The sequence below is a fragment of the Annulohypoxylon maeteangense genome (assembly GCF_022496945.1).
Source record: "Annulohypoxylon maeteangense strain CBS 123835 unplaced genomic scaffold GGS22scaffold_9, whole genome shotgun sequence".
Lineage (NCBI taxonomy): Eukaryota > Fungi > Ascomycota > Sordariomycetes > Xylariales > Hypoxylaceae > Annulohypoxylon > Annulohypoxylon maeteangense.
In genome coordinates, this window is record NW_025953256.1 from 613867 (window position 1) to 634750 (window position 20884).

General features: G+C 41.9%; 5 protein-coding genes across 5 annotated transcripts; 4 read left to right on the forward strand and 1 right to left on the reverse strand.

Annotated features, from left to right (window-relative positions):
• Nucleotides 1–3275: 3275 nt before the first annotated feature.
• Nucleotides 3276–4893, reverse strand: GGS22DRAFT_164091 (uncharacterized protein; the record flags this gene model as incomplete). Its single annotated transcript, XM_047961478.1, has 3 exons — nucleotides 4445–4893; nucleotides 3684–4390; nucleotides 3276–3599 (listed from the first exon to the last, which is right to left on the reverse strand). Coding segments are annotated over exons 1-2 (635 nt in total), but the record flags the coding sequence as incomplete, so codon positions are not given.
• A 242-nt stretch (nucleotides 4894–5135) lies between these two features.
• GGS22DRAFT_164092 (HIRA-interacting protein 5) lies at nucleotides 5136–6967 on the forward strand. The gene is made up of 2 exons (XM_047961479.1): nucleotides 5136–6097; nucleotides 6220–6967. Exons 1-2 carry the CDS (start codon nucleotides 5315–5317, stop codon nucleotides 6376–6378), a joined length of 942 nt encoding a protein of 313 aa, XP_047818521.1. The 5' UTR covers nucleotides 5136–5314; the 3' UTR covers nucleotides 6379–6967.
• A 6038-nt stretch (nucleotides 6968–13005) lies between these two features.
• GGS22DRAFT_188899 (uncharacterized protein) lies at nucleotides 13006–15791 on the forward strand (the record flags this gene model as incomplete). The annotated part of the gene is made up of 3 exons (XM_047964778.1): nucleotides 13006–14398; nucleotides 14451–15126; nucleotides 15176–15791. 3 exons carry the CDS (start codon nucleotides 13006–13008, stop codon nucleotides 15789–15791), a joined length of 2685 nt encoding a protein of 894 aa, XP_047818522.1.
• Nucleotides 15792–16862: 1071 nt separating this feature from the next.
• Nucleotides 16863–18026, forward strand: GGS22DRAFT_200396 (uncharacterized protein; the record flags this gene model as incomplete). The annotated part of the gene is made up of 4 exons (XM_047966432.1): nucleotides 16863–16902; nucleotides 16966–17095; nucleotides 17162–17308; nucleotides 17370–18026. 4 exons carry the CDS (start codon nucleotides 16863–16865, stop codon nucleotides 17878–17880), a joined length of 828 nt encoding a protein of 275 aa, XP_047818523.1. The 3' UTR covers nucleotides 17881–18026.
• Nucleotides 18027–18197: 171 nt separating this feature from the next.
• GGS22DRAFT_164105 (60S ribosomal protein l15) lies at nucleotides 18198–19640 on the forward strand. The gene is made up of 4 exons (XM_047961480.1): nucleotides 18198–18277; nucleotides 18352–18443; nucleotides 18638–18794; nucleotides 18864–19640. The coding sequence occupies exons 2-4, from the start codon at nucleotides 18357–18359 to the stop codon at nucleotides 19229–19231; spliced, it is 612 nt and encodes a 203-aa protein (XP_047818524.1). The 5' UTR covers nucleotides 18198–18277; nucleotides 18352–18356; the 3' UTR covers nucleotides 19232–19640.
• Nucleotides 19641–20884: the final 1244 nt, after the last annotated feature.

Below are 20884 nucleotides of genomic sequence, written 5' to 3' on the forward strand. Positions count from 1 at the left end.
TTATTAATAGTTTATTTAAAAAAAATAAAAATCTTTAAAATAAATTAAAACTTTATATTAAAAGTAATATTTTTAAAACTTTCATGGTTATATATAAAAAATAAATTAATATATTTTTACATATATAATTCGTAATAAATCCTCGTAATTTTCATATTTCCCGCATTTTAACTTTTATTATATTTCCATTTATAAAGTAAATAAAAAATTTAAATAATCCATTCTTTAAAAACGATAAAAAAAATTAATTTATACGGCGTTAATTAATATATTCGTATGTAAATTTTAACTTTATTTTATCGCCGATAAAAAATTAAATATTATAAAAGGAAATTTTAAATTAACTTAACTTATTATTATTAATTTTTAAAATAATATAATAATAAAATTTAAAAGGTTTTATTTTAAAACGTTTTAAAATTATAAGTTTTATTAAACTATTTTTATTATTAATTTATTATTAATATTTTTTAAAAAAATTTTATATTAATTAAATGTTTCGTAATTTATATAATACGTTAATAAATTAATTTTATTAATAAATCGTTCGTTATAAATTATAAATTTTTAAACTTTTACATTTTTAATTTATAATAAAAATAATTTAATTTTTCTTTAAAACCGGAAATAAATAATATAAATAAAAAAAATTTAAAAAGATTTATATAAAAAAAACCGGTTACGTTTAATAAAAAAAACTTATTTATTTTTATAAATGTAACACGAACCGTTAATATAAAAATATTATTCGTTTTTTATAAAATATAAAACATTTTTAATAAAATTACTTATTAATTTTAATTTTTTTAAAACGTTATTTCATTAAAATTATAATAAAGTTTAATTATTTAAAATGAAATTTTTTTAAATAATTAAAATTTAATTATTAATATAAACTTCGTTATTATAATTACCGTTTTAAAATATAATAATAATTATAATTACGTATTTACCGGAAATTTTTTTACATTTTTTTATAAAAATCATTCGTTAAAATTTAAAATAAATGTTAAAAAACGAAAAGTTAATTAACTTTTTATTAATATTATTAATTTTAAAAACGGAAAAAGCGGTTTAATAACGCGTTAAAAAAATAAAATCGTTTAATTAATAAACGTAAAAAAAAATTAAAATAATAAACTATATAAAAACCGTAATATTTTAAATTTTTAAATTAATAAAAAATCATTAACTTTTAAATATAATATTCGTAAACGATTAAAATTATTAAAACTTAAATATTATAAAAAGTTTATTAATAAGTGATAAAACATTATATAAATAAATAAATTTAATATATCGTTTTAATTATTTTAAAAAATAATAAACATTATATAAATGAGTATTTTATTTTTAAAGATTTTTTATAATATTAATATTATATTAATTAATATTTTAAATATTAAAATTATATAAGTATGTTAATTTTTATAAACTTATTTATTTATAATTTTATATAATATATTTAAAATATTTTTTTTAATAATACATTATTACGTAATATTATTAAGTTTTAATGAAATTTAATGTAAATTATATTATTTAATTACGTTTTTTATAAAATATTAATATTTTTAATTATAAATAATGTAAAGTGGAAAAATTAAAGCTTATTTAAATATAATAATATATTAAATTATAATTTTTTTTATATAAATTTAACTTTGAAAATTAATCGAATGTAATTAATTAAAAACGATGTTTTTTAATTTAATATAAAGTTATATATATTATTTCGTATATTTTAAATTTAAAAAAAATTTAATTAATTATAATAATTATTTTTTAAATTTTATATATTTTAGTTTAAACGTATTTTCTTTATATTATAATAATGGTAATAATAATAATATTATAAATAACGATATTAATTTTATTTAGTAAATTTTTATTAACGTTAAAAATATACCGTAATTTAGTTTTTTAATTATTATTTTAAGTTATAAAAATGAAAAAAAATCGTATTTTTTACCGAAAACGTATTTAAATTATACTTAATAATATTTAAAAGGTTTTTAATAATATATAAAAATATATAAATATTTTAAATCGAAATAAATCGAAATTATATTATTATTTACGTAAAACGGGTAATAAAAAAATTAAAAATATATAAATAATCGTTTATTACTTAAATAAGTACGAAATAAAGTAAAGAATTATAATTATTAAAAAATTAAGTTAAAAATAAAAGTATAATTATAAAAAATAAAAGTAAAAATAAATAAAAGTTACGTTAATAGAAAAAAATATTAAAGTTAAGTTTAAAAAAATTTTATTAAATAAAACTTTATTTTTTAAAAAAAGTATTAAACGATTAATATTTTATTTATTAATTATAAAGTTATCTTTTTTATTATTAAAAAGTTATTATTAAAGTTTTTTATTTTTATATTTAATATATTTTTTATTTATTTATTTATTTTTGAAAAATTACTTAATTAATCGCTGAATTAATGATAATTTAAGGTTTAAGTTAATAATATATTAAGTTATTTTTTTTTTACGTTTAAATATAAAGATTTTTACTTATTTTAATATAATTAAGAATTTAAATAATATAATAAAATAATTAAATTAATTTATTTTCATTATTATAACTTTTAATATTATAATAAATAACAATTACATATTTATTTACTTATTAAATATTTAAGTATAATAAAGTTTAATTTAATTAATAATTATTATAATATTATTAAGTAAGTATTTATTTTTTTAATATTTTTATAAAAATAAAAAAACTTATTATATTTATTTAATAAATATTTACTTATACGTATTATAATTTATAAGCCTTTTAATCTTTGAATTACGAAGCATAGTATATTTTTGTTATATACTGTATTTATATAGTATATTTTTTAATATATTAATTGAATTGGCGGGTTGGCGGATTTGTCCTTATGGTCCGCCGTCGTAACTCCTATTCGATTTACTATATGACTGATCATTTTACGAATGCGTGTCTTGTTTTCGGATCCGCAATTATTTGTAGGTAGGAATCTCGCTATCATATCAATAGATGTGGTTGGGCTTCAATGTCGACCAAATTAAATGTTTAGGTTGCGACCAATAGAGATTTAACTCGACGAATGAAGAGAATGATGATAGGAGGCTTGTGAGTCTTAAATGAACTACATGGACAGATTTTCGTTATTTTGCAACGCTCCTAGAATACTAACCTAGAACCAAAGCCATCTTCATCTGATTACTGAATTGGTGATCAACGTTTACTGTTAGATTTTTGGAGATGGATATAGAAATATTTATTTCTCAAACAATAGAAAGCGTACACAGCTGTCTCAATTCAGAGCAGCTAATGGACACTACTATGTAGGCAAACCCCTACACAGAAGAGGTGAATTTTCGATAACCTATCTGTCTATTCACTATTGTCTGCGCTGTAGCAACAGCTTGCTCAGAGGGTTGATCGAAGAGAGTATGATTTAGAAATGCCGTAGAGTCCTAACCCGAACCACTCATTAGAACCGTTACCCAATTCTAAGGAGTTGTTCAGGACCCAGCATTTATGTAGTCTGCTTACACACAAGCAAGGCAGTATCCTTGTCTGCTCACCGTCGATAGACAAGACTAGTCTAATAATGGTTAGAGAGTACAGTTCAAGAACCTGCTCTGGTCTTGTTTAGATAGGTTCAACACGACAGAATCAGTAGACTTACCAGGTAATATTCCATTCTCATATGTAGGTATTTATGCTGCATACCTAGGTGCTTAACAGGTAGATACGGGGATTGGGAATTAACGCGTCCCGCGGCTATAGTACTCGTTGTCCTATGACAACTCTGATTTCGTGGGGAGGAAAGCCCATTACTTAGATGATTCAGACCTCTCGACGCGGAGAAGATCCCCGATAGCTTTGGCGTTTTCCCTCGCGATCTGCTGTCGGATGTCGGCCTCCGAGTTCGCTGATTCCTTTTTGGCAGAGTAGATTCGGACTAGCTCACAATACTCCCGGAGGGCGTCCCTATCATCACCGGGATTGTCTCGTGTCCGACGGAGTACCGCCACACCATTCTCATAACCCGCATCCTTCGTCCACGGCTGATTCGCCTTACGGTGACCTTTATTGTGGCCATATGGGTTTCCACCGTTCCTACTGCTGGTATCTGGTGGGTCTGTAGCTGCGGCAATATTCCAAAGTAGGCGCTCTAGGTTGGGATATCTCTGAATGAGTGTCTTGTACTCTGGCAGATCGGCAATAGTGGCCAGTTGCGTAGTGTTCTCTTGAGAATTTGTAGGGTCATGTGATTCTTCTGAAGATTTGGTATTATTCATAGACCCTGTAATGGCATCGTTCGGTTTCACCGTATCAGAATCCACAGGTGGATGATTATCACGATGGTCGCGAAAGCATGTAAGCGAACACCTGCGCAACGTGTAAGAATGCATACATACGCATTGGGATATGAATCAAACTCACGTGTATAAATTACATTGGGGACATTTGTATTTGCCTTCGGCTACGTCGCAGACGAGACACTGAGGCCGAGTGAGCCCCATCGTTGAAATGAACGTTCGGGTCTTAATCCCAGAAGAGGCCGGAAAAGGAGCTATCGTGAAGGATCTCTTGAGGAAGAGTCGCAGAGACCAACGGAGAAATGAAAATTAGGTATTATAATATCAATATAATCATGAAGATAATAGGTTTATACAATGTTGGTCAAATTAAGATGCCCGATGACATTTGATCTCGCACCCTGTCCTGTTATCAATATTACCAGGGGCCGTATTATCATCAATTGATAACGTGTTACGGTTGTCTGTACAGGATCATGAGCAACGGTGGTCAGACAATAAAATGCGATGCATCGCGCAAATCTTCAGAGATCATGAGCGCGGCTGAATAGGAATAGTGAGGCTGAAAGTAGCGGACGAGTTTATCCAAGTCTGCTAAGTGTGGCTTGAGATCTATAAAAGTTCAAGGTTCGGGTCACTGTGGAACCGGATCCGATCGGTACAATTCCGGCTAAGAGCCCCACGTTAAAATGGATTGATAGACCAATCAGAATTCGGTCAAATGGTACTCGGCTTTGACATCTGCGTCATTGCCACTGATTGATAAGCGACGAAATTTGTTGGCTGCTCTTATCGGCGCAAATCGGCATTTTCATCATTGATACAAACTAATACCTACAATTATAAATCGCTCTTGAACTTGAACACACCTAAGAAACTCTCCCCATCACATGCATCTATTGTATATTGAACTACATTAATATTTTGGGACTTGTTCTTCATTATTCCTACCCAATTGGCGCTACAAGCGACGTGGAAAATCACAGAAGACGTCATGCCTTCAACCCGACTTATTCGGCCAGCAACGGCTCTTCTGTCCGCATCAACGAAGCGAGTAAAACCTACGAGATGTGGCCGGTTATACGAGGCCGCGCGACAGGCGCACACAAATTCACAACCGCTAGGCATATCGGCGATGCCCAGACCAACACTACGAACACCCTCCTCCAGATTACCAACGATAGCGCCCCTGGGAGCTCGCACTATATTCATACAAACCGCCGTGACACCGAACCCCGATGCGCTGAAGTTCTTACCGAACCACCAGGTCCTGCCTCCGGAGTTTCCTACGACCTTCGTCGAGTACATGAACCCGCGGAGCACGATCGCGCCGCCGTATCCCTCGCCCTTAGCCGCGCAGCTGATGAACATCGACGGCGTGACCTCCGTCTTCTACGGGCAGGACTTCATAACCGTGACGAAGAGCCCCGACGCGAACTGGATACATATCAAGCCGGAGGTCTTCAGTCTGATCACCGAGGCCATAACGGCAGGGCAGGAGATTGTCGCTTTGAGTAAAAATGAAGGCGGGGAGGGGGGTCAGGAGGCGAGTGAAGATACTTTGAGTTATAACGAAGATGATAGCGAGGTTGTGGGTATGATTAAAGAGTTGCTTGAGACGAGGATACGGCCTGCGATCCAGGAGGATGGTGGTGATATCGAATTCCGCGGCTTCGATGATGGATATGTGAAGCTAAAGCTCAGGGGGGCATGTCGGACTTGTGACTCGAGTACGGTTACGTTGAAGAATGGGATTGAGGGCATGTTGATGCATTATGTGAGTAAACCTCGTCATATCAGACGTTGGGCTATGGGATGGTTTGGGTCTAAGGGTCCTTGAACCCCATTCATCTCAGTGGCTCTTCAGGTAATGAAAGACGGCGCTAACTATGTGCACAGATCGAGGAGGTTAAAGGAGTCCATCAAATTTCGGACCCAGAAGAAGAGATCGCGATGCAGGAATTTGCAAAGTTTGAAGAGAAGCTTCGACAACAGAAAGGGCCAGATGCAGCTCCGACTACGCTCGGAAAGGACTCGTTAGATTCTGTCCCCGGATGAGAGCCTGGGAGATGTGCCTCATCCGATGTATCATTAGAACGTCGTCCCAAGTACGTCATTTTAGAAGAAATGAGAATACCCTGATGCTTCTGGGATGCAACGTCGGTCACCAAATCAGTTAAGTTTTTTCTGACAATGCTGTGTCTTGGGGGCAGAGTTCGGTCAGAAACTTCCAGAGCGAGAGCTAATGCGGTCTCCGGTCTACCAACGTTATTCTGTAATATCTGAGATTTAGGTTTGATTCCTTTTTACTACGGAGAAGAACCCTATCCGTCATAAGGTCATTTGATAGCTGGGTCAATATTAACTTCGACAACCATTAGGTGATAGGTAGGTCCGCTGCATATTTGGCCAAGAGTCGCCAGGATCGTCCTTGTGTTGCTCCCCGAGCCTCATCCCCATTTATCTAATCAAGTTCCGGCACTAGGCGGCGGGAGATACATAGTGTATTTTTTTTTCCATCGGTGAATGGTATTTCATTCTTCCCTCTCACAAGCAGGATTGTATCGTACTACCGGAAGGCAATAGAGAAGAGAAATCGCACTTGACTGTGGCGGGCGGCGATTCGTACCGGTGTGGCGATGAGACGCGAGGGATGGCTAGGGTCACATGGGGTTTAAGGTGCAGGTCAAGCGTGCTGCCCACGGAATCTCCCCATGAAGCTATGCACGATGGGGAGGGCCCGGTTGCATTGGTTGAATGTGGTTACAGTACTTCCAACCCCGCAAAAAGTCGACCAGAGACGTACGTCAAGCTGCATGGCAAGCCACCACCGTCCCTAATATGATCAAGTCTGGTCTAGCATGGCTTTCTTCCCGAGCGTTATTACCACCGACCTTCTCCTATTAATGTATTACCCTCTCTGGGCAGTCTGGGGTAGGCTTGGAGGTGCTTTGGTAGTCTAAACTTACCTAGGTAAGCTATTAGGAATTTAGGATCTGGATCGCTCTGGATCCCCCCTCCTCGCCGTGGATCATCTACGTACCGGTCCTATATTAGTACCTATGTCATCTTTACACCTTGTCTACGGCATAGCAGTCTCATGCGCCAATATAAAGACTTGGCGATGAGGGATACCCCCTTTAAGAACAGGAGCATAGTAGCAAAGTAGCATCGAGAGAAATCTCATCGAGAAAAAAAAGGATTGCTGTCTCCCGAGATTTTGTATACCTTTTCGAGTCACGAGGCATTTAAGTGAGACACCAGATTGCGCGTGGAGTATTAGATATCGTCGTATGTGCATATAGATGCTTGTACCAGATGTTGTGTGAGGTCGGCAACGCACTTCTCGCTCTCTTCCGTAGTCGGGTAGGTTTGTGAGTCCGTGAGTCCACAATATCTACCAAATTCGTAGTCGAATAGGATAGGCTATATAGTCATTTCTTCAAATCGTTGTACTAGTAGCTGTATTGTTCATTGGTTAGGGGTGATGGATCGTCGCTGCTAAGGTCTCGATAATCTCTCAGTAAGATCGTCAATCCGCTGAAGACCCTCTAGCGATCTAGTTTTCCTGTAGTCGACGGTGCCTAGAGGTAGCAATCGGTTAGGTACATGTGCTGAGGCGATCGAACGGCTAACAAGCAGATCCTTTATTCGCCCTACACAAGAGACAGGAGACTAGAATATACCGTATTTAGTCTCCCAGATTGCGTCGTAGATCCTAGCAAACATATGTAGGCTTGTTCCAATCAAGAGCCGTCGAATTGCAAGAATTAGCTGCTGCTTTTGTGGATAGCTTGATTAAGGGATGTCGACCTTTAAGTTTCAACTACATTTTTCTCGTTCACGGGTGAGTCTTCTCATGCTCTGTAAGTCGTACAACCCTCGTAATTGATGGCTGAACGTTCGCAAATAGGGTTGGCAGATGATAAAGTGAAAAATCCGGGGTAATGCCCCTGAAGATGCTTGTCGACGAGTTTGGGTACGGGTTCTTGAGAAGCTTGCGCCACCTCCAAGTTTCGTAGCTGAACCCTGTGACGACATAGTCGATAAATTGTTGGCGTGTAACAGCGTTATGTATGTGACGAACATGGAACTCAGAATCTCATATATCAGAAATATCAAATGCCTGTTTGTATGTTTTACCAAATCCTCCATCTCAACCTAATAGGTATACGTAGACCTCATCTTCAAAACGGCGAAGTTCCTATTTAGGCTGAGGCTTGCAGAAGCAAATTCTTAGAAATATAAAGGGTGATGACCCCTCCACCACATCCCGGCCAAGGTCGCTTAAGTATGCTTGGTACCTATGCAGGAAAAAGCTCTGTCTGTTTATGCACGAGCGGCTAGGAATACGATATGCGTAATCCAAGTTCCCTTATGCTTTATGCTTATGCCTGGCTGTGCGAACGAAAGGGGTAAGACTAGTTTAGCAACGAAATTTGAAGTTTATGATATAACTTCAAATATACAAAGTATCTTCTTTAGATAGCTATGTCCTATGTGTTCTCTTGGAGCACACGACACTACGCTAGCATATAGAAGCTTTTATAGTTCGGAGGGTCGAATGAGAACGCAGGATTCGCCCGTTGCATCTGTTGGACGTGTAAGGAAAGGTTCGGTACCCCTCCCCTGTCGCCTTACGATCGGCTAGCTTCAGGAGAGGTTCTTTTCACCTCCACACTTTTTTTGTTATCCTACCCAACTATTATTCCGTCCTCGTTTTGTCGCCAATTATTCCATACAGAGATGCGGTGTATGCACAACGGAGAAGCTTCGAATTGACAAGAGGTAAGCGCCTCGTTCCCCTTTCGACCCAATTGCTTCTTAACGGGCCTTCTGATTGTTGAGAAGTCTAGCTAAGTAACATCGACCCCGGAGTCCATCGTCAAGTAAGGTAACAGCAGTTTTGACGTGCAGTGCGTGCATCAATCAGATATGCAGGAGGGCTAGCGCAACTTTCGTCGGCGTTCCACCCCAGATGTACGTGAAAATGGAAGCTGGCCAAGTCCGGTTAAGACGGATGCATCCAACTTTGAATAGGGGACTGACTTGCAGCCCGCAAGCTTCACATCCATGCAGGGCTTCAGTACATGTACTCGGTCAGGAGAGGGGATAGAATGTCGCACTGAATGAGAAGGCCCTATTCGCCATATAGGATGGGTTTCGTTGAGAGATCTTCAACGGTGGACTAAAATCGCAAAGAAATGACATACTAATTCTCGAAACTTGATTGGTTTGACTTATGCACACCTCTATAAAGCAAAGCCTTCGGGGTGTGCAGCTCCTAGGAGGGCCACCAGCTGAGCTGCCACACGGCCTCCTTTGACCAGACAAAGAAAAGATTGCACTTCTAATGCGAGGTGGCTGGTGAAAGAGGATGACTTGTTTCAGGGGACGGAAACGAAATGGCCCCAGAAGATCAAGACGGTACAGTTTCGACATGGCGGTTTAAGTGACATTCTATATATACCAATGTCCTAGGTATAGGCAGCTTTTGCAACCCCTATTTGTGAAGTAATTGAGTGTCAGCTTATACCCTGCCAAATATAGTCCTTGGTGAGTAGTTGTATGGAAATTGAACGAGGATATAGACGGATCTCAAAAATGCGACTGCTCATTGAATCGGTATTGGAGAAGATTTTCGCTCAAGACTTCCAACATAACAAGCTGACATGTCATTGGCTATTGTTCGTGCGTCTCCCCGGAAAAGCTAGGATACCCGTAGCAAACAAGAACCCTTCCAGGGCTGGAGCTTGGACCGTTGACTCGGGCCAATAAATGTCTCTTGCTTGACTTCTTGCCGGTTCGATAGCTCGAGATCAAATCTTCCCCACACTCTTTTTTTTTAATGTCCCATTTTATGTCCCAAGTTAGAAGTTGGAACCAAGATGGTTCGTTCATCGTTCATTGTTCATCGTTCATCAGCTTTTCCGGTTATAAGGTTGATGGGAAAAGTTGAGTCGCATATGTCGGATGTAATATTGGATGGATGGTAGAAATAATAGGTAGTAAAAGATCTCGACTCAACTCGGACTCGGATTCATCGACCTACATACAATGCCATGCATCCTTGGTTGCCCTGAAAAGAATAGGTAGGTAATTGTAGGTTGTAAGTTGTAGGTACTTGGTTCAGTGAGCTTCCTAGAGCATCCGAGGCAGGTAGGTATGTCCATGTTAGGCGGCTCGGGCTAAGCTTGAAGATCTTCCTTTGTCCGCTAGAAATTAATAAAAAAAATCCATGTTGGAGACCCACTAGTACCCAGGTACCTTAGGTAGTCAGGCATCCCCGGACAACCCAAAATTTTAGACTCGCCCTTTCCTAATCAGGATAGGTCAAGTGGAGTCGATGCTTTGTTCAATGTTATTTTAGTGCCTGGCAAGTGCTGCAAGTGGTGGCTGTTGTCGCTCTTGTCCGCTGAGGCCAGGTTTAATAGGTAAGATAGGTACCTAGGTACATTGGAACATTGGATAGGTTCACCACAAGCAACTGCACAAGGAAAGTTCCAACTGATGGCGATCCAGTAAAATTCGACGAATTCATCCTTCTTCTTCTTCGAGACCAACCTTTCTGCACGAACATCGAACTCCGCAGACGGCTTGCATCTCGTCGTCCCATCCTCGTCCATATCCTTTCCACATTCAACCAAACCCGCTTGTCCACTCAAATCCACTCATCCATCCATAAGTCCACAAGCCCACCAGTCCACAAGCCCGCACCTAATACACACATACACATCTACAACACGTACATACAAGCATCGTCAGTCCATGACGGGCTCAGGATCAACTTGACGAGCAACATCCTATGATTCATTTGCGAAACTCTCATTTTTTTCGCTTCTCTCTCTTTCCTCGCAAATCTATTCCATTCCATAACCTGATCATACCTAGTACCTAAAAATTCCTACCTCTTCCGCTTTGCGTCTAGGTACCTAGGTAGATACAAGATACTGACCCTGATACTGATACTCTTCCTTCTCTCTATCCTATTACTCGCCCAATTTTACCTACCTTACCTATCACCACGTGGCTCATATCCGTTCTTATAAATGCCCAGGTGATATAAAAGGTGGATTTCATGTTCTAATCCCCATCGTACCTCCTGCTGAAAATCTCGATTCTCGATTTCTCGATTTTGTTTTCAGTCTACGAGGTAGATCGATTTTCCGACAGCTGCTGGTCCTCTTTATGATTTGCATGTCCAGATAGGCCAAGGCAAAGAGCTTATTCGCCATAAAAAACGGCTCTAAAGACTTTCCAGTGGTGCCTCGCCCGAGTTTTAGTGGATAGGGTTACCGCTACTGTACCATCCCTGTCCTGTATCCCTCTAGGCCTAGCACTTGAGCTTTCCGTTTCCCCACCAGCCACTTTCCCTCACGCGAGAGTCTCGTGTCGCAACGTCCAACTGCTGGCACCGAAGACCTGCCAACCCTACCAGCTGCGTTACCTTACCTCTGCGGTCCAGGGTTATTTTCTGCCTTAGGTCCTTAGGTACTGTTCTTCCCCGCCCTTCCTTCTAATTTCATTATTGAACACCCCTTCAACACCTTTCAACGCCCTGCGTCCTCAAATCTACAATTGCCGAGCCTCGCAAAAACCTCCAACGTTTCTTCAACGGTTCCTCGAGTGCGTTGGAATAGCGATCGCCATCGACCTCGCTCTTGTACCTTATTTTAACCTAGCCGAATACCCCAAGTTAGGTGCCTTTAAACTAAAGAAAAAGAAATCAGGTTTCAATACTGCGAATATTGCGAATACGCGCCTGTGGATTATTAACCATTTGCGACCGCCGCCCTGGACTCCTTTACAACGATGCGCTATTGCGAATAGCTGCGTCGACTCTGTCGCAATACGTTCAAGACACTATATTCAGAATAAAAACAGCTCTTTTTTCATTCTGTAAGGAAGCTACAAAAAGCTTTGTTAGATTGCCTTTCCTCTCTAAGACACGACCAACTAAAAATACAACAATTGCGCTTCCGATTTTATACAAGACATTGGGCTACATAGACATCTCCTGCGACGAGATCCTGTCGGTCCTTACTTTTCAGCACTTCAAGAACGGGGTTTACGGTGGCGTTTCTGGAGACGTAACCACCATAGGTACTTCGGAGAGTTCTTTGGCCTGCTTTTTATTTTATTTTATTTTTCTTGTGGCCTCTTTTCTTTCCAACGATTCCTAGACGCGGATTCTTCGATACCCTACGAATAGACCTCATAATTTCCAGAAAAGTCATAACTGGTAAGCAGCTTTCGTTTACGATTCTCTTCCATTTCAACCTAGCGGGCTACCTCTGGACAAGTAATTTGCTCTGTGCCGGCTTTTTGCGGTTCATCATCCAAGGGGTGTGTGGAGATGAGCTCGCCAAATGCTGGTTTCTTAAGATAGAAATGTTAATCATACCTCCTTGATTCGGACTTATATCACCCGCAGCCTTTATTCTTGGCGGAGTGGTCTTTTTTCTTTCATCTTAATTCCAACTCTCGTAGGATAGCAAGGCTGACATACGATGCAGATTTATACGTTCAAACATAGACACGCTACTTCCCTAGAAATCCCCTGTGAATTCTAGGCATTGTTTTAATCGCCATCCTGCTGAGGAGTCAGTTTGGTGTTGTATATCTATTGCGCTTTCAGTGTGTTTTATCGGCGACTAGGTAGGATATTTCCTCAGCTAGCAGACCATGAGTTCCAACAACGTCAAGTCTGGTTCTACGACCACAAGAGCCAGTCAAAGTGCATTTTCAGGAGTTACACCAAGTAACCCGTCACTTCTACTCGAGAAACTGAACGTTCGAAGGTCTACGCCGGATTCGGAAGCTCTCGCGAGCTCAGACGACGAGCCTGACCCAGCATCTCGACACGAGGTGCATCAGCCTCTTGTACAGCCACAGAAGCCGGTACGCCGTGCTTCCTGGTTGAACGATACTTCACAAACAACGTTACCCCATCCAAGAAAGGGTTCGTTTGCGAGTAGCTCTATGTCGCCGACTGCTTCTCACCCGAGTACCCCGTCTGCGGACCCTGGTCCGGCAGCTTGGGGTTCCCATTCTACGGCGCCAGGAACGATGGGACGCGGACACCAAGGACCGTCGTCTTTCCCCTGGGGAACGGGCATTTGGAATGCGGAGCGTAAGGAGCCGCCGTCTCGTTTGACCGAAGTTCTCCCTTCGCCAACTTCCACTATTCCTAACGGCGGCTTCTTCGGAGAGGGCTCGTTGACACAGACGTCTCCCACTCCGAGAGAGCAAGGCTCCAACCCGCAGATTCCCTTTGCAATTCCTTTACATCCGACACCGAAGACGTACCGTTCTCAGTCGTATTCGGTGGGGCAATTAGATCCAGATGCAACCACTCCTACCATGCCGACACCATCGGTATTGCCCGGTAGACCACGTGCCCCCCATGGACACCCGGGATTACAACACAGACCCTCACGTCCTAGCATGCTGAGCGAAATGTCCAGCGAAGGTGCTATGCTAGGCAAAGTTAAAGAAGTCGAGGACGACGACGACGAAAGCACGGGTGACTCGAGCCAAGGGGTCCACCAACAACAGAGCGCTGAAGCGAAGACAATTGAGATGCTTACCCGTGAGAACGCCATGCTCAGGCAGCAGCAGTATCACAACGCTAGAGTTAGACCCCGTGCATCGACAGCCGCCACATACGGTTTAGGTAATGGGTATGGCGTCCGCGGAACAGTCCCCGAGGAGTCTGATTTTGCTATTGATGAATTGGATGAAGCGGGCGAGGGTCAAGACGGTCTTTCAAAACGGGGTTTGGCGAGACGGATGAGCGAGTATGCCTCGGGATCCTTCCGCTCACCTTACCCTTTGGAGAATAGAAAACTTGAAAATGTCAAGAAGGCCTATTGGCAGAGTTCTCTGGGATTTAGCGGCATTGCCGACATCCCTCAGAGTCGTAGGCATTCGTTCGCCGACGTACCAACACGACAAGCCTCAATTGGCTCTATTGGAGAGTCCGTATCTCATCATGACGCAACTTCTCCAGATGCAGCCCAATCTCAAGAATTCGGCGGATTCCCCGATGGTGCCGGTTTTACTACTACTAGCCCTGGTAAGTCGATCTTAGATGATAAATCTACGCGGGAAACTGACAACATTAGCAGTCTCCTATTATCCAGGTGGCGTTACTGCTCCCAATGCTCATCAGGCTATCGCATCTTCGGCTTATGGCAACCCCTATCAGCAGGCGTACGGCATACCATCCACCTTTGGTAATCGACCCCAGTCACCTCATAGAAACATGTTCGGGATGAGCCAGCCCAGACACAACCAGCTCCTACACATCGTTCTCTTTAAGTGTTCAAGAGCAGACGTTTTCTACATTCAGGAAGGAACAGGCCTCACAGTCAAACCAGGGGATCTCGTAATCGTTGAGGCGGATCGAGGAACAGACCTCGGGACCGTAGCTCGCGATAACGTGGATTGGCAGACAGCTAAAGAGCTGAAAGAACATTATTCCGAGGAACATTACAAGTGGCTGATGATGTATTCTCAAAACGCAGCAGCTGCTCAAGAAGGAACCGGAGCCGGATTGATGGCCGCATCGAACGGTCTACAAGGTAGCGCAATTGGCGGGATGGGGCCACCTAGCCAACACCACATGCAGGAGCCGAATGCCGGTGAACTAAAACCGAAACTTATCAAACGCCTTGCGCAGAGCCACGAGATTCACAGTCTTAGAGAGAAGGAAGGGAATGAAGCTAAGGCAAAACGCATGTGTATGCAGAAGGTAAAGGAGCATGGGCTCAATATGGAGATCCTCGATGCCGAGTTCCAAATGTAAGTCGTTCCGCCTGGCTTTCAAAACGACGAAACTAATAAATTACAGGGACTGGAAGAAGTTGACCTTTTACTACTTTGCTGACACCTATATCAACTTTAACTCACTCGTTACCGACCTTTTTAAGATTTACAAAACTCGAATTTGGATGTCGGCCATCAACCCCGCTTCATTCGCTAGCCCGACGTTGGGCCTGCAGGCTCCCAGCGGCATCGGCCCAGGTGCAGTCGGCCTCGGGAGAGGGAGTGGATCTACCAACGCAGAGCGAAGATCTAACCCACCTCAGGACTCTCAGGGTGCCTTTCCCGGTGGCGGTACGTCAGGCCGATCGTTTCAACCTACCTTCACTCAGCCATTCGGAGGACCAGATCGTCCGTCAGTGGCCAGTTCGGCATACCCCTCGTCCGGCTTTCCATACTCTGCCTATGGTGCATTCAGCAGCGCTCCGAGATCCGGTGGAGTGCCATATGTCCCGGGAGTGGTGCAGGGGATGGAGACATATCCCAGCGGCTTCTCTCAGGGCGGCGAATTTTCTCCAAGCATAAGGGCGCGCTTTCCAAGTCCTCATGCCGCCACTTCTCCACACGATCCGGCGGTACCCAACATGACAGGACAGAATGAATGGGTGGGAGCATTTCAGGGATTATCTCTGAATACTCGTTAAATACGACAACCCGGGCTCATATCTATCTATCTTACTAAGCCTAGTGGTCATTAAACAGATCTATTACCAAGACAGCATCCCTAGGGCCGGTTTTTGCTTGGTCCTACTTCCGAGACTCGACCATTATCTAACCTCAGCACGCTAATGCAGTAAATGTTCGATTCTCGTACCATAGTTCACTCATACCATACCAACCATCTCTTTTATACGGCCTACGAGGCTATCATTAACAGAAGGATACATAAGACGGCATAATCAGACTATTGGGCGTTCGTCGGCATCACTTGGAGACTTTGAAACGATGGCGCGGAAAGAAGACGGGAGAGGAAGGAGGATGACTTATTAAACGACCTACATCACATCACAACGAGACCATAAGACAAGCACCAGAGACATCAGCAACACAAATGAGACCATAGACTTACTAAACGAGAACTGGTGTAATTTGTTACGTAAAAGGGGCGGGCAACTTTGAACGATTTGTTAGGCGATTGGACGAGTTTTGTACGACCAAAAAGACTTTCTCACGCATGAATGTTTACACTTTGTTTTTTTGAGAGATGCATTCTGGGCGGCACCCAGGTTAGGTAGCTTTTGATATTGCTGACAAAATTGAGGACGCTGGTATATCTCCAGCTTTTGTTAAAGATTTCCGACGACGATTGTCGCTGGATATTGAGTGTCTCTAAGTGATTTATCTTTGAGTGTGTTTGATAGAATCGAGCCTACCTAACGCGTGCTTCTATGACCCTATATCTAGAAAGTTTTTTACTTTCTTTATTATGCTTCCTCGCCCCCTAAACTTTGTGCAATGAAGTTTTTTAATTGGTGTTAGTAGGATCCTAGGTTGTGGAAGGAGCACTAGTTGATCTATAGGATGCCCCCGTACCTACCCCCAATGAGAATATATTGTTGAGGAAGGTACTCCCTATTTACTCAATGTTAGTGTAAACTCTACCTCTACATAGCTCCTAGGCCTGATTTCATGACTATTTTTCTTTTCAATTGTTGCCATAGTCCCAAGTCACCGGCAGACTATATGTGGCCATTCTGCGTTTATACTAAGCCAACATGTCAAAAAGAGGGATCAAAGGAAAGCCAGGGGTTCAATGTAAGCATATCGCAAAAAATAATTAGATTTGATCCTGTAGCATATGTATTTACGTTGAAACAGTGCTCTCGGAAGAATCGGATGACCCGTTCGTCAAGGGCAATAACGCCAAGCGGAACAAACTCAGTCATACGAACAAGAATCTGTCACGTCTTGATGAGTATGAGGAGGACGAGGGTCGAGAGGGTAGCCGGTGAGGGCCAATCCCAGTACATCACTACAAGATTTCAAACTGGATATTGATCCTTCTTATGCCCAGAAATTTCCAGCGATGGGGGGAGATTTTCGAAAGCAATACCAAAGGCGAAGCGATGAAATCCAAGACTTTCATGAAGAACTTTGGAGAGAGGGTCCAAAAACAAAAAGATCGTGTGCATTTATGGATGCAAGAACAGGATAAGGAATTGTGAGTACACTGGACTTTGCGGTATTACCGAAACCAAAGCGTCAAAGACTGATTCCTATAGCGCTAAAAGTAAAGGTCAAGTTGTGGCACATTTTGAGGAGACTTATTCTACAGCCGCCGCGATATCTCTTAGAGCGTCGGGTGTTAGCAAGGAAGATCATGCTTTATTTAAAGAAGCCCAGTCCATCATCTCGGAAGGTTACTCCCTCCTCAAGCAGTTCAAGGAAACAGACGAGCAGCTCAAAAACTATAAACTCGATCTTCCCACGGCAAAGTGGAAGCAAGATGGACGGGATATTAAAGAGCTTCTCGCTTGCGGTCGTGAGCATGGAGAGAAGCTCATCGAGAAAAAGCTTGCTCCGAAGGCTTACCCATCTCCCCACCCCGACAGGCCTAAAGTAGACGAGAGAGACAACATGGTCTCGGAGCTTTTCAAGGACAGCGGCAAGGCAGAGGAAGGGGATAATTGGGGTACTATTGCTGCAGACCAGATGAAAAAGTTTTCTACTGTTGCGGAGACCATCCCCATCAATATTCTAGAGCGATCAAAGTACCGAACTCACAGGGAATAGACCAGCACATGAGATTTGGGAGGATACAACTAGCTTAGCTACCGATATCTGGGATTTCGACCAAATTCTAATGGAGGTTCACATATGTATTACAAGGAAATAGCTCTCGCAATTAAAACGGGTTCTCAAGAAAATGAAGCTATCACGGTTAGAAAATAGTGGATCTAAACGGTGTGGAACTAGAAAAATGCAACGACTCTGAAGGTGGTCAATGTACAGAAACGCGCTAGTCCACATATTGACTAGCGTCTTATCGCTTAATTTTCACATTCAAACCCACCCGCACAACTTAACCCAAAATTTCCACACTCAATTGAAGATTTCGCATTTCTTCATTCAACCCACACACTTAACGACACACGACCATCCATTGTTGCAGGCTCATATTCCCAACCTGGTTCGTATCCTTTTACTATACCATACTTCGCTCCTTATTGATTATAATACTAACTTATATTTTCCCGGCGACAGTCAAAATGGGTGCCCTCAAGTACGTCGAAGAACTTCAAAAGAAGAAGCAGTCTGATGTTCTGCGATTTCTTCTCCGAGTCCGCTGCTGGGAAGTATGTTGAAAACCTTCGCGATCCTTTACCATTCGACACGAAAGGCATACACACGAAAAATCTGCAAGAGTCTAAAATACTGGCGTGGATAATTATGTGGACGCTGTCTTCTCTCTTCGCCTTTTCTCGGGCGGGGAGAGAACGTGTCTTTGCTATACACTCGTTGAACATTAGCTGAGAGTGCATTAATATAGCTCCGTCAATTGAACGTCATCCACCGTGCCTCGCGCCCCTCGCGCCCTGACAAGGCCCGCCGCCTCGGATACAAGGCCAAGCAAGGCTATGTTATCTACCGAGTGCGTGTTCGCCGTGGTGGCCGCAAGCGCCCTGTGCCCAAGGGTGCCACCTATGGTAAGTTTACTGCCATGAAAGAATTTTCTGACTTCTGGAAATAAATGTCTAACCACGTTAAAACTATAGGCAAGCCCACCAACCAGGGTGTTAACCAGCTGAAGTACCAGCGATCCCTCAAGGCCACCGCCGAGGAGCGTGTCGGCCGCCGCTGCGCCAACTTGCGCGTTCTCAACTCCTACTGGATCAACCAGGACTCGACCTACAAGTACTACGAGGTCATCCTCGTCGACCCCCAGCACAAGGCCATCCGACAAGACCCCCGCATCAACTGGATCGTCAACCCCGTCCACAAGCACCGCGAGGCTCGTGGTCTCACCGCCACCGGCAAGAAGTCCCGTGGTCTCAACAAGGGTCACCGCTACAACAAGACCCGTGCTGGTCGCCGAAAGACCTGGAAGAGACACAACACCCTGTCTCTGTGGCGCTACAGATAAGCGTGTGCTGCTAGGAGAGGCGGTAGCAGCTAGGGGGTGGATGGTGATGGCGGCTTGGTCGCGATTACGGCATGCAATGACAAATTTCTTCACGGTCGATGGGGCATGCGTACGGCTCATGAATTCTGCCTGGAGTTACTAAATAGTCGAGCAAGGAATAAAATTCTTTCCGGGACTAAAATTGATTTTCTTATTAAGTGCACTTCTTGATTTCTTGCTACGTTTTGGTGATATTTTTGGTTATGTTACTGTGACTTGGAGTGTAAAGACCTATCTGTTATAAGGTGTATACCTTCCTTCCGCTGATTAAAGTCGAGAAGCGGGCTTCCCATTGGTGAATATCTGCGAGTTGTCTCCCTAGCTTAACGTTGGTGATACCTACTACTAATTCTCCAAGTGTGCCATAGACCCCTTTTGGATACTTATTAACTTTAATCTATTCAATTGCCACGGGAGGTAACACGAGTTACCTATGCAAGGATAGTATATACCTACTCAATCCTCGACCCATGGTTTCATACATAGACTTCCTACTTCAACATACCTAATCGCTTGTGCTCTCCTATTCTTTCACTTCATCCCTCCCCTACCCGCCCCTTCTCTACCGGCCCCATCCCCCAAATTAATATAGTTATTGTCCTTGTTGGTTGGTTGATGTCATGTGTAACTCGTGTGTAACCAATGCCTTAAAATAATAGCTGGGTCTTGATGAGCTATCCTTGTGATCTACCTATTTCCATTTCTCTTACCTAGACTATACAGCTGAGGCGTGGCAAGAGATACTGCGGTGGTAGATGGGGATATTCCTTTAGGGACTGCTATTAGTAGGTGATCAGCTTAGTCAGAAGGTCATGTACTACCCACGGAAAGGATAATGGGGGAGGAGGCGTCGTCTGAGTGAGATGTCTATTTTGACCGAGTTGGTAGGTGGCGGCGATTCAAGCGATTAGACATGTCCTGTCGTGGTTATAGTAGCACTTACGTATATTACACCCCCAGGATGAAGACCATTCCGGAAATCAAGGCTGTGATTCCTGAACCCGTACCAATTGTTTCGCTAGATGCTCGTCCTGCCTCACTTTCCTGGGAGGCTTCTGGTTGATAATAGGGATTATTTCACTCAGCTCCAAGCAGGTTCGCTTGAGAGGTATACCACTTACTGTCATATGTTGTTGAATTCACCAGATATTATAGCTACTCAACAACTATTTACTTAAATTCAGTGGACATCACGCTACCTATCATCTACAATTAGGATAATACATAGCCTATCTACATTACCAAAACTATTCATTCATTCCTTTACAAAGCATCAAGTAATCACATCACAAGAAGATCGTGAGAAATACGGATAAGCCTCTTATTAGGTGTACATACTGCATACAAGACGAAAATCATCCAGTATGATGTCTTTAACCTCGGACGTCTCGTCCAATATAGGTCAGATCCGTAAAATGAGCAATATCGGTCCACGTGCAAATAAACATCGCAGAAATGCAAATAGATAGCCATGTTGGGGCAAGCACAAAAGCAACCATCCAGAGCAGGTATCCAGTATCCGTAAGTCTGCATCTAATGGCGAAAAAGTAGATGCTTATGCTTAGATAACCTGTCCCTGCCATCAATCCGTTCCCTAATCATTTGTGAATCGTT

What these genes read in the sequence shown, in the direction of transcription:
- GGS22DRAFT_164092 (XM_047961479.1), top strand. Translation starts at nt 5,315, where the DNA reads ATGCCTTCAACCCGACTTATTCGGCCAGCAACGGCTCTTCTGTCCGCA. An exon ending in AGGGCATGTTGATGCATTAT is followed by an intron (nt 6,098 to 6,219) that starts GTGAGTAAACCT and finishes CTATGTGCACAG; the next exon opens with ATCGAGGAGGTTAAAGGAGT.
- GGS22DRAFT_164105 (XM_047961480.1), top strand. Translation starts at nt 18,357, where the DNA reads ATGGGTGCCCTCAAGTACGTCGAAGAACTTCAAAAGAAGAAGCAGTCT. An exon ending in TCCGAGTCCGCTGCTGGGAA is followed by an intron (nt 18,444 to 18,637) that starts GTATGTTGAAAA and finishes GCATTAATATAG; the next exon opens with CTCCGTCAATTGAACGTCAT. An exon ending in GCCCAAGGGTGCCACCTATG is followed by an intron (nt 18,795 to 18,863) that starts GTAAGTTTACTG and finishes TTAAAACTATAG; the next exon opens with GCAAGCCCACCAACCAGGGT.